Below are 16,902 nucleotides of genomic sequence, written 5' to 3'. Positions count from 1 at the left end.
ATTTGCTTAGCGTTTATGCTCTTACTCTCGTGAAGATACAATCAATTCTGTTATTATGATCCCTTTATACTTAAAAAAGATACGATTTTATATAACATCCATGAATTCAAGATGATGACGTCCACATATTACTCGGGATTACTAGAATTACAATCCGAATTTATCCTGATATATAGATTGATCCCAAAACAAAAACCTACGTTTAGCCAATGTAATTTACGTCGGAATGCAGAAACCGATTCTCTTTTTGGTACCTTACATAATAGTCTAATTGCCGCGTTTTGGGCCATCTGTAATCGGTGGAGATTTGCTTTATTTGATCCCACATAGAGGACATTTCCGTAGTCAAGACGGGACGTAATAAAGCATTGACTACTGTTTTTTTTGGTTGACTCCGGGAGCATCCAGCAGATTTTTCTCAGCCACTTAACCCCTTCGCTGCTCATGACGAGCTCAGCTCGTCATGCAGTACACTGGTCGTGTGCTTATGACGAGCTGAGCTCGTCATGAAATAATGTATTTCAAGGATCTCCAGCACAGGAGGGGAATTGCCTTAGCAGTCATGTGGTTAATGATGGAAAAACAGGTGGCTGCGACTTTTACTGATTGTGCATGCATGCTCAGTGTATCATCAAGGAGTATACCTAGATTTCGTACCTGTGATACCGGGACGGGGAGGTTGCCTATTGTTTCTGACCAGTGTTGTGGGCTCCATAGATGTTTCTGCTTCCCTAGAATTATTACCTCCGTTTTTTTCGCCATTTAATTTTAAGAATTTTACTTTCATCCAGGTAGCGATGTTATTCAGTCCTGTTTTGAGCGTTGATGTGTCATTGGGATTTTGTGCCGTAAGTGAAACATAATTTGCGAATCGTCTGCTTATGAGTAAGTTGTGAGTCCCGATTTTTCAGCCTGCTCTGCTAAAGGTTTGACGTAAAGATTGAAAAGAAGTTGGCTCAGGATGGATCCTTGAGGTACGCCATGTGTAAAAGAATGAATTTTGGAGCTGGCATTTTGGGAAAAAACCTGAAAAGTTCTGTTTGAGAGAAAAGCCTGAATCCATTTGAGCGCTGCTCCACCTATTCCTATTTTGCTTAGTGTGTTTATTAGCACAGTGTGTGATATGGTGTCAAAAATATGCGCTCAAATCCAGTAGGATGAGCGCCACCGTTTCCCCTTTGTCTAATTTCTGGCAAATTGCTTTGGTCACTCCTAATAGTGTGGTTTCTGTTGAGAAACCCGCTCTAAATCATGATTGCGAGGGGTGAAGCAGTTGGTGAGTTGCAACATATTGTGTCAGGTGTATATGGATATATTTTTCTAAAATTTTCGATAGAATCGGAAGCAGTGAAATGGGTCTATAGTTTTTGGTATCGGATGTGTCTGCATTTGTTTCTTTTAATAGTGGGTGAATCATAGCGTGTTTCCAGGAAGATGGAATTGTAGACTCTTTAAGTGATGCAATAAATAGATGAGTTAGGATTAACATCACTGAATGATTAAGTTGTTTAAGGAAGTTTGCTGGGATGGAGTCCTTCGGTGATCCTGATTTAATAGATTTAAGTAGCCCTTCTACACTATCCGTTGTTAACATGGGCCAGTCCATTAATATGCAGTCCGCGGTTTTTTGACTAGGTTCCTGTTCCGCGTGAGCGGGGCAATCCTCAGGTATAGATGCGTTCTGGTTCGTGGGGCTATTTTGTTCAGATTCTTGTAGGATGATTTCTTGATAGATACCTTCCACTTTATTTATAAAGAAGGTTGCTAGTTCTTCGCACTTAGCTTCGGACAGGTTAGGAGGTTTGGCTATTGTGTCTGAACCTGCCAGAATTTTTACTGTGTTGAATAATGTTTTTGCGCAGTTTGATGCTTTAGCGATGGTTTAGTTCTCGAAGGCGGCATTCTTTGTGATATTTACTGAGGGCTGTTTTATAAGCTTATTTGGCAGTATGGTCATAATTTCTCCTCCAATTTCTTGCTAAGATTTTACAGCTTATCTTTGAGTGCTTTAAGGAATCATTGTACCATGGTGCTGGTGGATGGTGAACGGTTCTTTTAAGTTTTGAAGTGGGGAGCAGGAATCCACAGCTTCCATGAGCCAGCTTTGTACTGCCTTAGCAAGGGGTCTACTTTTTGCTCTAAGGATGGTTTATAAGCCCCCAGACAAGTATTTAATTTGTCTATATCTAACTTCTTCTAGTTTCTTTGTATATTCTCTGCATTTTTTGTATTGTTTGATGTGTTCTGATCATGTGGGGAAGTCAGGGAGAAATTTATCTGGTGGTGGTCGGACCAGATGGTTGGTAAGGCCGGTGAGCAGGTGATCGTATTTAAATTAGAAAAGATGGGATCCAGGAAGTGTCCAGCTCTGTGGGTTGGTCCTGCATTTACCAGCTTTAGATTTTGAGAAGCCATATCTGAGATAAGTCTGATACTGTTTTTGCAGGTAGAGTCTTCTAGATGGAGATTTAAATCTCCTAGGACTGTGAAGTTTGCCTTACTAGTAATCTGAAATGAGATTTCTTCCATTAATATAGGAATCCAATTTGCAGTGTGCTCTGGGGGTCGAGACATAAGCACCCCTGAATAGATAAAATTGGGGGAGAGAGTGAGTTTAAAAAGGGCAGCTTCGCAAGCTGTGATAGGGATTTGGTCTAGGGTGCAGCTAAACTTTTTTTGAAAATTATAGCAATCCCCCCCCTATCTTTTTAATTCTGTCCACTCCTAATATAGCATAGTTGGGAGGTAGAGCTACTGCTATATCTGGTCCTGAGCTCTCTTGGAGCCTAGTTTCCGTAAGAAAGACCGCATCTGGCTGGTCGTTCAGGAGGAGATCAAACATATTTGTTTGATGTTTGGGGAGTCAACGGCATTTAATGCTTATCATGTTGTAAATTTTAGATGGGGGTTTGTTACATTTGTTCGTATGTGGTGTATTTATACTTCCATTTGGATTTAATGAAAACCCACAATGGTTGTAAGTGAAAGCATCCGAGATGTCCTGGGCTCTAATGCAATTGGACATAGGGGATTTCCTGATAGTTTTTAGAAAATTGGGGTCATATATGTGGGTCACTGTCTTTCTTGCCTGTTTTGGCAGAGGTGGGATAGATGACTTCTCCGTTGTTTTTGTGCCAGGGTTCCAGGCCCTGGGCCCGGTCCAGGCACGGACGGGCGTAGACGAGCTTCCTTTTGGCGGGCCTTTGGCGCGCCCACTGCGCGGAGGCCCTGAGGTGTACATTTTATTTCTACCTGTGCCAGAACAACTAGCCCGCTGCCCGCTCCGATTTCCTCCCAAGAATTGGGCGGCAGTTCCCGGTGGTGTATCAGCGTCCCCTGGGCCGATCCTAAATCGTCAGACCCGGGTAAGCTGGAGGCAACAGTACTGTTAGTTAGACTTGCGTGGAGTTTATTAAAAAATCAATCGAGTGTATAATCAGAGCAGCAAGTAATTATTTGTAGTTAAAGATAAAAAGCTCCCGGCTTCCGCCTCAGGAGTTGCTTACTGGGTGATGGCTAGGGATTTGGGTGCTAGCGCAGGGCTTCTTTTATTTCTACCTGTGCCAGAACAACTAGCCCGCTGCCTGATCAGATTTCCATAATGGCAACGTTTGGAATGTCACAGGAGTGGCCAAATGTGAATTCAAGAAGTGAGGGCCAGTTTGAATGTGTCACTTCAAAGGTCAAGTAAACTAATCATGACAAAAGGCCTCCTTATGAATTGGTAGATTTTGTGCAGTGTTCGCATGTTATTTTGTTTGGTGTTTTTGTGGTTGGGTGTTTGTAGGATTTACAGTACTGTTGCTTGTCCATTGTGGTGGCTATGTGTTTGGTTGTTTAGAGGGGAAAGATGTGTTATATATTATGAATGTTACATTAAATTGATTGTGATTACATTCCAATCCTACTCTCACGCCAGTCTTTGCTTAAAAGGTTCTGGCTCTAGAATGAAGGGGGAGTTGGGAGCTGTTCTGTTGGACTGTAGGCAGATACTGTGCTGTTCCTTAACCCCTTCCGTGCAGGCCGACGCGAGCACCACCTGCTGGGTGCTGCGCACGACCGTTGGCCAACCCAGCCCCGCCCACTCCGTCAAACGCCCGCACCGCGGCGGAATTGCCTCTGCAGTAAACTGGTTAATAAAGCTTTGGAAAACTATTATGGATTCTAGTTTGGTGACTGCAACATAATTGTATCTAAAGGGTTAATCCTATTCTTGTGAGTGCTGTGAGTGCCACCCATTTATTCCTCAAACTGAAATGATAATTGGATGTTAAAGATGATCTTTGCAAGCATAGCTTGGCCAAGTGGCAAACACATGGTTGCTTTTCCCAAATTATTATGATGTGGAAACCAGCAGATATGAGTGTTTGTAGTTTACTTTTAACAACATTAAACTGACCTTCCGGCAAAGTGCGTCCATCAACAAATGTGATTGGCTTGCTGAGGAGTCTGGAAATCCTGGGTACAGGTGGGTATAAGCGAAGGCACTCCTTAATACACATTGTGGTGTACTTCATTTGAGCTAAGTCTTCCCTGCAAGAAGCAAAAGGTAGAGATAAAGAATTTGTGAGCAGTGCCACTGTATACTTGCCAGTGACAGCCAGCTCACACAGTGTGACTGCTGCAGACATACTTGAGCATGGGAATACAGCTCTGTAAAATAATATTTAATTTCAAAGTTATCGATCAATAAAGTGTAGCGCCTCTTTCAGAATCAAAAATACAAGCTCACACTACGCATTTTTACTAAACATCACATCAAACAACAGACAGTTAAAGACAAAAGAAAAAGTACAAAAACCTTATGCCCAAGTGGCATTCACAATTATATGGGCATTGTCTTTTCTTTGTAAAAAATAAAATAAAAATAGCGACATGTTAGAGTAGTTGGGGGATGGGAGCACACTTCACCTCCCAGCACAGTTCACCCCTTAGCATTATGGTAAATGCAGTTCATTTTAAATGCTTACTTGAGTTTTTGCTGAAGTGTTTCACCTAAGTTGGTGCAGGTTAGTGAGGTCAATCTCTAGACACATGCGTTTCTGGATATTATCCTTCATCAGTAGAGATAAAAAAAATAATTTATCCGGGGTTGCTAAGCAAGCTGCCACGATACCTTTCAGGTCGCAGTACCTCTCACAGGCGCACAAGTGCATCGTCAAAAGCTTGTCAGCTCAATGGCTCAAGGGAGTCTTTTCAAACAGAAGGGGGATTGGAGTACACTGTTTCATCTCCCAGGACAGTTCACCCATTAAAATTATGGTAAATGCAGCTCATTTATTAGAGTAGTGCGCAAGAATGTTTCAACAAGCAAAAATCTCATTAATAGGTTTGTTGCTCACAACACCCCTGTCTGAACAACATCCCTGTCTCATTTAATTTGTCTTCTAATTGTTTCTTTGTTGATTGACTGCCTCACTGTGAGAAACATGGCAGCCATGTTATAATCCTTTGAATTGGGTACTGGTGCGAACCTTCATTATAGCTGCTATTAATAGACCCGCTTGTAACCCATGGTATCTCATTATTCAGTCTGCTTACGACCTATTAATCCCTGTGGTCCCCGTTATTTAAATATACAGTATTTTGCTTTGAAAAATAATTTGGACCCCTTTCTACCACTAAGAGCTAGACAACCATATCACAATGTTTTTAACCTTCCACTTTTACCATTTGACATTATCTTGTATTTAAGGTTGCCTTTATTCATTGTTAAATTACAGGACCCACAGACGGAATCAAAATGTCTCTGAAGTATTTTTAGCAGTAAACCAGTATTTCCAAGGAACAAAGCATCACAAACCACAAATTGCCATTGGTCTTTTCCAAAATCTTTATTTTGTCTTTTGCCTTTTTCTGTCAATCTTGCAGCCTTTCGGGAAAGAACGGGTTAAATAAATGAGGGGCCAATACACTGCTCTACAAGACTGCCTATTCAATCGTTACACTCCGAGTACCTCATTTCATGTGGCCTGATAATCTGGATGTTAATTGCAGGAAACCTTTTTTGCCAGTTCAGTGTTGGCAAGCTTCCTGTGAAATCATTTACACAGAAGTGGACCTCAAACGAAGGCTTGTTGAGTCAGACCAGTACTTTATTTACAGAAAACATAGCCCATTGCCAAAGTCCTCTTCGTCTGCCCGGGTTATGTTATCCCCTGCCAAAAATGGATTAAAACAAAATGCAGAACCAGTAGGAGTTTAATTTCGATTAGAATTGTTAGATCTGACCCAAAACTCTAATATGCATGTGCGATGTATATTGATTAACCCTTGACCTATTTAACTTTTTTTTGGTCCACTTGCACATGTTGATTTCTTGTTTATATTATTCTCTTGGGAGGGTCTAAATTTGTTATGTTATGTATCTATGGAATTTTATCCTTATATGCTGCGACACTGGCTCTCATACTCGGATGTAATTGTTTTGAACTATTTACTAATAGTCGAATAAAGCTTATTGAAATTGAACTGTTAATTGCACACATATTATTATCTGTGCGGTATGGTATTTGCATGGTGTACAATTACTGCACAATTTTGAGTTTTTCAATGTGGGATGAGGCATGGCTGTTATATACAGACCAGAAGCTTACTGGTGCACCATTCACCGCTCTCCAGACTCTGACATGCAGCTGGGTGTTCTCGCAGCTTAGACCACAAAGGTATTCCTGCAGTTGCAGTCACCCGGAGTGGTGGTCGGAGGCGTATGTGGCATGATAGCAGTGAAGGGCTGCGATTGGAGCACAGGGTCTTTGATTAGAGCAAAGATGTGTCTTCTTTGCCTGGTTGTTTCCATGTGTTGGAAGAAAGGTGTGCGGCCAAGCCTCATGAATGGTCCCTTCCAAGATGGTGGTCACCTGGAGACTATTGCTAGAATCTCAGGGTTCAAGATGGAGTTAAGTCTTTTCACGTCATGTCAGTTCCTCTTTGAATCATATATAAAGGAGGCACTGACAGGTGATGGATGTGTCACCATTCTTTTACATCACGTTAATTGACCGCTTGCTACTACCTTTGTTGCTGATTTCTAATCATTTGCAGACACATTTTCCTTTCGAATGTCTTCTGGAAGTCTCTGCTCATCTCTTCTGTCAGCACAGATGACAGTGAGGGAATACCTATTTCCATCTACATAAATCAAAATCTTCAATCAAGAACTTTAAGATTGCCCGAGGGTTTCTGCTGTTCTTGACTTTTTCCTCCTAACGGGGAAGCACTAAGGATATACACGGCACCGTTAACCTTTATTATGAAGTGCAGTGTGGCACTTTATCTACTGGGAGGAGTCGCCCGTTCCTCAGGCGATCAAGAAAATCACAATCGAAGACTAAGCATTCGATTTGCACATTTTGCCTCTTGTTTGAGCACTTTTCCCTTTTACAGTGTGCCAAGTTTCTTCCTGGTGCAATGTCAAAAAGAAACATTTTAGCTATGTGCAATTATTAAAATCATCCTGAATCCTAGGTCAGGGGCAAACAGGAGTATGAGCCCAAATCTGAATTTGTGAACAACTAGAAATAAGGGACCTAGTAGCCTGCCTGCCTGCTGTCTCGTGCCTCATTATTGTGTAACATGTCTACCTGCGTTTAGAAGGGCCACAGTTCCACCACACTCAAAATGTTGAAAATGGTGGCTCCGCCAGTGAAGACGAGGAATGGAATGCTATGCAGGACTAGTCTTTCTTCTGAGCATAGGAGGCATACGATTGGCAGAACATTCCTTTATTTCCCAAGAGTTTCTGATCTCATGCAATTTGCAAAGAAAATGTTCTACTTGCTGTTCTAATGGAGAGTTATCAGCAGTATTACACATGTCTGTATGAAATTGATCAAATATATCACTCAGTAATGACTGAGATCTTTTTGTCCCCCTCTCTGAAAAGGGTAATTTCAATTTTTCTACATGCAATCGGGTTTGCTCTTGAGATCATAGCAGAATTAAATGTAACACAGGGACATAGATTTACAGGGATGGTCATTATTCACAATGGGCTAGATGGCCCCAGGTCTGGGGATGTACACTTCAGATTTACACTGCACCATTCAATTCTATAATGGTTAAAAGGTGGTGGCTCACTTGTTTGAATACATCGCCTTTTTCACCGAGGTGTGGGAGGGAGCTTCCACCTCAAGGCTTATTAAGTTGGAGTAATGGAGGAGGGCACATAACCAGCATGCCTCATGTGTATGCAACTGTGTTTCTTGGGTGTTGTATTCATTTCTGAAAGACTTAGCTAGAATACTTTCAAAGCTGGCATTATTTAGCTAGTTGAAAGAACCGATGCTTCGACTGTGAAATGAACATGGGTCTCTTCAGTCTTCATACTACTGGTCTATGGTGGTGGAACACCAATGAGCTCCACCTTCATTGCACTGACAATGTCAGCTAGTTTCTTCATTAGGTCAACACATTCCCACCAGAGGCCCTTATTAGGAGTTGCCTTCTTGAGTCCGAAGAGTCCAGAAATGGGAGTTACCACAATAACTGTGAGGATCTGTTGTTTCATACAGAGAACCGACCTGCAAAAAGCAGACGGAGGCTCTGGGCTACATTCTAGGACTATGACTTGTGGGAACATTTTGAGACTCCATCACAATGTTCAGGGCACTTCCATTTTTGACATCACTCGAAGCCCATTCACCAAACCCCAAACACTTTGATACTTCACCAGTTTGCTTTTGTTCCAGACATTACAATCTAACAGTTTAACTGCATAACTTACAACTTTTACTACCTTCAGCACAATTGAAAAGATAGAAATTATTTCATAAATATCTTACCCAGTCTCTCGTGGACATTATGGTCAGCTCTAAAATCCTGTTCACTATGAACAACATCCTCTATTCCACATTTCATCATTTCCTTAGCCATCCAGAACGATCTCAGCATTGTTCCTGATCACCTACATCAGATTCTCAAATGGGGATGTCTCCCCATTCTCCTATGGTGTAGTGTAGTATGCTCACAGCATGTCCTCCAAACATTTCCACTAATTCTGACTAGCCCTCAAATCGAATTGTAGACCTTCCCGGAAAACCTTGTTCCGCCTCTCTAACACTACACTACTATAAGAGATTAAACTGGTATGTGGAAAGGCCTGATCCAATGTTAACAAAGACTTGCATTTCATTTGACTCAACACCATTGCCAGTGATCAGATCCCTCCAAAAGTCCCACTTCTAAATAATTATCTGATCACTTTGCAAGTATTCATTTTAGTTTTAACTACTGAGAGTAATGATGAACCAAAACTAGAGCATATTTAGGGGAGGCACCCAAAACGCCAAGGAGATCAGAAATATCTAAAGGCAACATTTTCCAAGGATCACCCGGTAACTCTACTACTTTTCATGAAAACTTGATTGTCTGTGACTTATTGCTCCATGCACATCGTATACAAAACCTTAACTTTTCCTTGGCGCATCTTTCAGCTCGTGACCACCAAAAATCCATTCTCACTTTTCTTTTGATGCTGCTCATTCCTGGGCAGTCTGTGGAACAATTAGAGAATTCTGCCTCATAACCCACTGGCACATCCTTCAGACATCTATATCTATATCTATATCTATACTAATATAATAAAGAGAGAGCCCAAACCTTTGAGGCGGGTAATCTCAGGAACCACAGCACCAATCACAACACCCAATACAGCGTTGGAAAGGGCAGTTGCAGCAGAAGGACATAGGCTATGCAGACGCCCACCATATACATTTAAAAGGTAAAAGAACCGTACCATCAAAGTAGTCCCTTGTGGGCTTGTCTGCATTGTGCTGTGGGCGTGTGCTGGGGGCGTGACAAACGCTGGGGGCGTGTGGTACTTTCCGCCCTTCATGCCATGTCTCATATCGTGTGCTGTGGGCGTGTGCTGGGGGTGTGGGCGTGTGCGGGGCGTGAGATTACGAAAAAAAAGCAAGTGTTGTACCCAATATTTCATTGTTTTTTCTTCCCAGGTTCTGTACATTCCAGCTCCGGGTGTCCACCATGCTCCCTTTAAATACCCCTGCACCCCATAATCATAACCCACCCTTACTCCTTAAAATACCCCGACACCCTTAAACACTAACCCATCTTTTTTTTTTTTTTTTAAACCTTTATTGTGCAGAGTCAGCAAACAGTTACGGGCCTACAACCAACAGGCCGGCCTCGGCTACGATATGTAGCACAGTAGCAAGTATACGGCAACTCAGTAGTACGTTGATAAGAACAGCAAGTATGTCTAGGTACACTGAAACCAGTGCAACCACTGAGATACAGGAGGAATTAAGGTTCATTTTTATGATTTTGTAGAATGTAGAGGATCAAATGCTGTACAGTCGAGCAACAAGTACCGAATGGGCATTGCGTAGAACAAAGCAATTAAGCAGCAAACACTTAGGACACCGGTGCTAAGGATTATCAAAAGGATAAACGAAAACCGTACTAGTAACACACCAGTCAATACCCATCTCAGGAACATAGAACAACCCTAGTACCTCCCGCAGGACCGCGACAAGCGGAAAACAACGAAAGGCACCCCGCTAACCCAGCATAACGATCCAAGGGAGGGAAAAGAAGGAAGGAAGGAAAACACAGAAGAAAAAGAAGAAGAAAAAGGGCCCATAGTAACTAAGGGAAACCAAAACAAGAACCCCAGCCCCCAACCCCCCACCCTGCACCCCTGCAGAGGCTACGGCCCGCCCCCCCCTGGCAGCGTGCCTGTCGCCCTCAAAACGAATACCCGAAATTTAGAGAGAAGACATGATCAGGAAAAGGCCATAGAGTAAGAGTATATAAACCCAAGAACCCCACCCCCCAACCCCCCACCCTGCACGTCGAAGAGGCTACGGCCCTCCCCCCCAACTAACGTGCCTGTCGCCCCAGGAATACCCACATAAGGGAAAAGACGGGGGAAAGTCAACACAACCAGACTCCCGCCCCTCCCCACTCGCGCAAAGCAGCTCAGGCTCGATCACAAACAGACCAACAGGTCGACAAGCAATGGCGGCGTCGTAGTACAGGTCAGCAAAGCGTCCACATCATAATAGGTGACCGGGCATCCGTCCTGCGGTATATAGAGGAAGAGTTCACCCCTGTCCCAACTTGACCTTTCCGTCAATACGTAGCCACTGGAAGTTTGCAATGGAGTACAGCCTTAGACGAACAGGGTGACCAGGCAGGCAGAACAGAGTCAATTCCGTGAGAGACCCCAGAAGCAAGGGGCTGAGAAGAGAACTCTTCCAGACATGTAGGCACAAAAACAGGGCTCCGGGCCAATCTCTCAAATTGCGACACATTAGGGGCAACGCAGGGTGGCTGGGTAGTGGAGCAGGTCCATGGAGGCAATCCGCCTGCGTTGCAGCACCAAGCCCGATGTCACATTCACGCGGCCGGTCGAGTTGGACCCGGGACCAACACTAGCCAGGGCCCCCCACGGAACCACCTGTAGACACGTAGCAATTGCACTCGGTCGCGGTAGAGATCCGCTTACGACACCACTCTTCCCCGGATCGCCGGAGCCCTCATCCCTCGGCGGGGTGGTAATAGCGTCTAGCCGCCGTCCAAGGTCTCTGGCCCCATCCACCCAAGCAAGACGGAGGGAGCCCAGAGCAGCAATGAGGTCTCGAACCGTGGGTTCCATCCTGCGTAGCCAGTATAAACTCTCTCGCGCTCTGTGTAACTTATTCCCCAGCCAGCGCCAGTAGCCCCCACAGCACCACGTAGTCAAAAGGCTGGTATGAGATCCACCAAACGGGGGCTGGAGCCACACTCAGCTGCTACGAGCAATCCGCCATTTCACCTTGCCAGTACACCGATCACTCAGTCTCAGGATGCCCCGTGAGAAGCGCAGGCAGTATTAGCGCTGTGTGGCACAGAGTCTTAGTAGCAGGGACAGATCCACAAACTGTGCGCAGGAGTGCCGACCTCCACGTCTCCGAGGTCCGAAAACGATGTACAGGTCTGCCCCAGATCCGCAAATGCCAGCAACGTTGCGCCCATTCCAAAATGGCGACCCCAGCCCGTCCAGTCGACCCACACACAGCATAGAGAACAAAGGGACAGTCTTACTAGGCGGTGGAATCGAATCTCCAGCGTGTGCGTCCGTATCTGGGGCAGCGCTTATTCACCACGTCCGTCTGGGTAGGTCCAGTGTCGCCTCCCGCAGCTCCGAGCTATGGGCTTCGTGGCCCGCAAAGCCGCGTCCTCGAGTGGCATCCGCGGTCGGCATTAGCATCCGGTCCCTCAGCCAGCAGTCGGACACCGCCACGGCACCAGGCAAAAAGGATCAAAGAAAGGGCTGCCGGTCACGGCCAGACACCAGAGTTGCTGCCCGCTAATCCCCGCGACCTCCGACGCCGCGTCAGCTCGGCCCCGAGCTTGTGCAATCCGGGGAAGGCAGGATATGAACAGGATTAATGCCGTGGCGAGCGGAGCTCGCGGACTAGGCGTCCATCTCGCTCCGCGCTCGGCCACGCCCCCCAACACTAACCCATCTTAACCCTAAAAATACCCCTGTACCCCAAAACCCAAACCTAGCCCTGAACCCTTAAAATACCCCTATCCCCCAAAACCCAAACCTAGCCCTGAACTCTTAAAATACCCCTGTATCCCAAAACCTAAACCTACCCCTGAACCCTAAAAATACCCCTGTACCCCAAAACCCAAACCTAGTCCTGAACCATAAAAATAACCCTGTACCCCAAAACCCAAACCTAGCCCTGAACCCTTAAAATACCCCTGTACCCCAAAACCCAAACCTAGCCCTGAACCCTAAAAATACCCCTGTGCCCCAAAACCCATACCTATCCCTAAACCCTAAAACTACCCCTGTACTCCATAACCCAAAACTATATCTGAACCCTTAAAATACCCAAACACCCCAAAACATATACCTCAGTACCCCAAAACATATACCCCTATACCCATACTTACCTTATCCAAACATTAAAAAAAACATGCTTTTACCATTCATGCATTAACAACGAATTTCGTTATAAATGTATGCGTGGTAAAAGCATATAAAATGTAATGCCATGCGTTATAATGGCATTGCGGAGTCATGGTACTTTCGTAATGAAAGTATGCGGAGTGATGGTATGCTGAAAGAAAGTTGCGGAATAATGGGTGTTTACCCTCCCCCGGTAAGTACATTGGTGGCACTGCGGCCCACATCTCCAGCAACATACTCATATTTTTTCATCACCGATTTGAAAAATGCACAGGTCTCTCTCATTGAAGGCCAGCACCGACATACACTTTTAGACACACCTCCTGCCACAAGTTCTAGAATTGGAAACTTTAGAGCTGGGGAGCTACGTTCGAATCTCGGTATCAGCTCAACATCCTGTGATTCCAGGCAAATCGCTTTGTCTCCCCGTGCCTACCACAAATTAATGTGTTCTTCTGTAAAGTAAATTGTGCTCATGCCATGTTGTCGAGTTCGCGCTATAGAATATTGCAAGGAAAAATAAAGTAGGGAAACTCGAGTTCACACACTACTGAACGTGCACTCTTAAGTGCATCAGCAGTGCACTGTGAATCGGAGCGTTTCACAGGCCTGTCACAGATAAGAAATGCTATCAAAACGAAATCCTACAAAACAATATTCTACTGGCCGGCAGCAATTCCTACCCGGACAACGTCGGGACGGGCTGCTAGTGTTAGAATAAAACGTTCCCAATGTGTTTCCAGCCCAGGGAGTACCTGGCTTGGCAGTTCGGTCTGGACTGTTCCCATTAGGCACAGGGTCAAGACTGATTTGTATATGTCTGGCTCTGAACTTGGGTGGCATGGTGAGCAAAAGAACAATGGATTTAACCCGGATATCTTGACTGGGGTTGTATGTATGATTTATTCAGCATTCCGTCCATCATTTGTTTGCATAGCGTCTTCCTGAATCGGCATGTGAGAAAGACAAATAACCAAGACATTGTTGGTATCTGGAAAATACTCTATTTTGAAGCTGAACTCCAAAAGCTATTATTGCCATTTGGTGATGTGTAGTGTAGCCTTGGTACACCTCTTCATTGAGAACAGATTTACCAATGGACTGTGATCTTTCCTTACAATGAACGAAACTGCCATTTTGTATTGCCACAAATAATTAACACCCTATTAGCATGGCTTCTTTTTCAATGGCTAAGTATCTTTCTTCTGCCTCCTTTAACAAGAACGAAGAAAATGCAATGGTCGCCAGTGTCACAAGTTTTGCTTACGTCAATACTCCACTGATGCCAACTTTACTGGCATCTGTGACTATTACAGAGTCACACTTAGAACTCTATTTGGAGTTTGGCAGATAGAATACTCCATTGCAAATGTTACTTGAACATGAAATACCTTGCAAAAATACAAGCTAAGGGGTGTTTTTCAAAACAGGAAAAGTTTGTTTAATATATCGGCTGGGACAACAGTTACAGGCGCATGGTCTGAGGACTGTCTCAATTTACAATCTATCTGAGACTTCCTTATATACAGTTCATCGTAAGTACTAATGTTTCCGGGTCCTTGTATGGTGAGGAATGTGAGTTGCTGTCTTAAGAGTCATAAATTAATTGCCTAATGGGTAATACAGGTTGGCCTCAACCTTATATGGCCACAATGCAGCCAGTGGGTAATGTGTCCAAATGTCCAGCATAGGGAGCATTTGATTACTTTGTCTGCTGTGTTCAGATTTTCTATATGTTCCTAACTTATGTGGCTTCTGACTTTATGGTGTTTTGAGATCGCGCGTACTCTCTCGGTTGTGTGTGCTTTATTTAATCTCCCTAGTCTGTTGTAGTGTCGCTGCACCTATCTGTGGGATTGATATAAGGTTTCCTGTCAATATATTTGTCTGCCGGCCACAAGCCACCCCACCTGTGACCTATCAATCAATAATCTCGGACCTAGGCCTCAGTGCTTGTTTGCTAATGTTTTTGTGAGTCCGAGTTGATGTGGAGTTCTCAACGGGCACGTTTGTTAAATAAAGACACAATTTCATTCACATAAATGAATGTATAATTTTTCATATCAGCATCAACTTTTTCCATATTAACACAAGCATGGGGAATGTCCCGTCTGGCATACTACAAGTGCATTATAGGCTGGGGCCCTTGAAATTTGGAGACATGAATATCTTTCACATCTGAATGGAGTATCTTATCCGCCAAACTCTAAATAGGGCCTTAGGTGTCGAATGGTGCCATTGCAGATACACATGCCAATTCACTCTTCAAGCTCACCCATTCACCCTGACTGTCCTTGTCCCACACAAAAATAAGTTTTTTTAAATATGATGTTGCAAGTACACAGTCCTAGGAATAAATATAAAAAAAATAAAAGCAGTACTCGTTTATTCACAAAAACCATCATAGCAGCTCCTTGCTTTTGGTACTGGGAGCATCGGCAGTAGCCGAAATATTTTTTCCTTGAGATCAGTACCTTTACTGCTTATGGTATGACCTAAGTATTATTATTATTATTAGGATTTGTAGCGCGCAACGAATCATCCCATCAGGGATCTCTCGGCGCCTTTGGCTGCGAAGTTCTGGTAGCTATGACAGAGTTGCGGTTAAAAGAGACTGGTTTTTTAGCGGCTTCTTGAACTGCACCAAAGTTGTGCAAGCTTGTATCTCATCCGGCAGTTGGTTCCAACGGAGAGGGGCTAGGTGAGAGAATTCACGCCCTCCCATTTTGGCTTTCCTAATTTTGCAGGGACAAAGCAAATTCTGGTTGCTAGATCTGAGTAAGCGTGCCGGGATATAAGGAGTTAACTTCTGACTTAGATACACCAGGCCCGTCCCCTGCAGAGCTTTAAACACAGTCATCAAGAGATTAAACACTGCTCTCTTCCTCATGGGCAGCCAGTGCAGAAGTTGCAAGACAGGTTGTGACGGAGTACTCACTGGTTTGCTCAGGACCATTCGTGCCGCTTTGTTTTGCACTAAGTGTAGCCTAGATACGAGATCCTCCCCGATTCCTTCTAGTAGTAAATTACCTTAGTCTAATCTACTGACTAGTAGTGCCTGTACTAAGGTCTTTCTGGCCTCTAAAGGGATCTTCCTCAGTATACGCATAATACCAAAGCAAGTGCCAGAGACTGATTTCACATGCTCTTCCAGCAAAAGCTTGTTATCGATCATGATTCCCAGGTTCCTTGCCTGTTTTTTTGGACTAGGTGCCTCCCCGAGGTCCACCGGCCACCAGTCAGAGAACCATAACTCCATAGTGTTCCCAAATAAGAGAATCTCAATTTTATTGCAGTTTAGCTAGAGGAAATTCTTGCTCATCCAGGTGGCAATTTTTAGCATGCAGAACTTAAACTTTGCTCTGGTTTCCGCAGGGTCCGTCTCGATGGGGATTATCACCTGAGTGTCGTCCGCATACCAGATTGTCTCAAAACCACAAGATCTCATGATGGCAGCTAGCGGAGCCACATAGATGTTAAATAAGGTAGGGCTTAAGATGGAACCCTGAGGGACCCCCTTGTCCACTGCGATGGTGTGAGATACAAATGTCTAATTGGGCACATTGTGTTCTGTTGTAAAGGAAGCTGTGTAGCCATGTTCAGGCCAAACCTTCGGCACCAAGGTCTCGCAGCCTATCCAACAGGACACTGTGAGAGATGGTGTCAAAGGGTGCCGACAGATCTAGGCGCACCAGCATACTGGGCGTCTCTCTATCCAGTGACATCCTGATAGTATCTGCGACCTCCACCAAGGCCGCTTCAGCGCTAAGACCTGCACGGAATCCTGATTGGAAGGGGTCCAATAAACTATGCTGCTCCAGATAGCCCATAAGTTGTTGATTTATCAGTGTCTCCATGACCTTGGAACAGCATGGATGGAGGGAAATTGGTCTATAATTTTGCATTTCTGCTGCGTCTGCCAGCGCCTTCTTCAGCAGAGGTTTAATATGTGCCTTCTTCCATTTCCTAGGAAA

General features: G+C 44.4%; 1 protein-coding gene and 1 long non-coding RNA gene across 2 annotated transcripts in view; one reads left to right on the top strand and one right to left on the bottom strand.

Annotated features, from left to right (window-relative positions):
• Positions 1-16,902, bottom strand: part of LOC147747130 (cytochrome P450 4B1-like) — a 156,693-nt gene that overhangs the window by 40,248 nt on the left and 99,543 nt on the right. Inside the window, exon 9 of the mRNA XM_086952388.1 lies at positions 4,400-4,533. Coding sequence (XP_086808514.1) covers positions 4,400-4,533 — 134 coding nt within the window. The remainder of the gene's footprint in view (positions 1-4,399; positions 4,534-16,902) is intronic.
• Positions 1-16,902, top strand: part of LOC147747131 (uncharacterized) — a 121,600-nt gene that overhangs the window by 12,712 nt on the left and 91,986 nt on the right. The gene's annotated exons all lie outside the window — the stretch shown is intronic.

Source organism: Lissotriton vulgaris, chromosome 1_1 (assembly GCF_964263255.1).
Source record: "Lissotriton vulgaris chromosome 1_1, aLisVul1.2, whole genome shotgun sequence".
NCBI classification, from domain to species: domain Eukaryota; kingdom Metazoa; phylum Chordata; class Amphibia; order Caudata; family Salamandridae; genus Lissotriton; species Lissotriton vulgaris.
The sequence above is the reverse complement of the archived record's forward strand: the minus strand, read 5'-3'. Positions and strand labels throughout refer to the sequence as shown.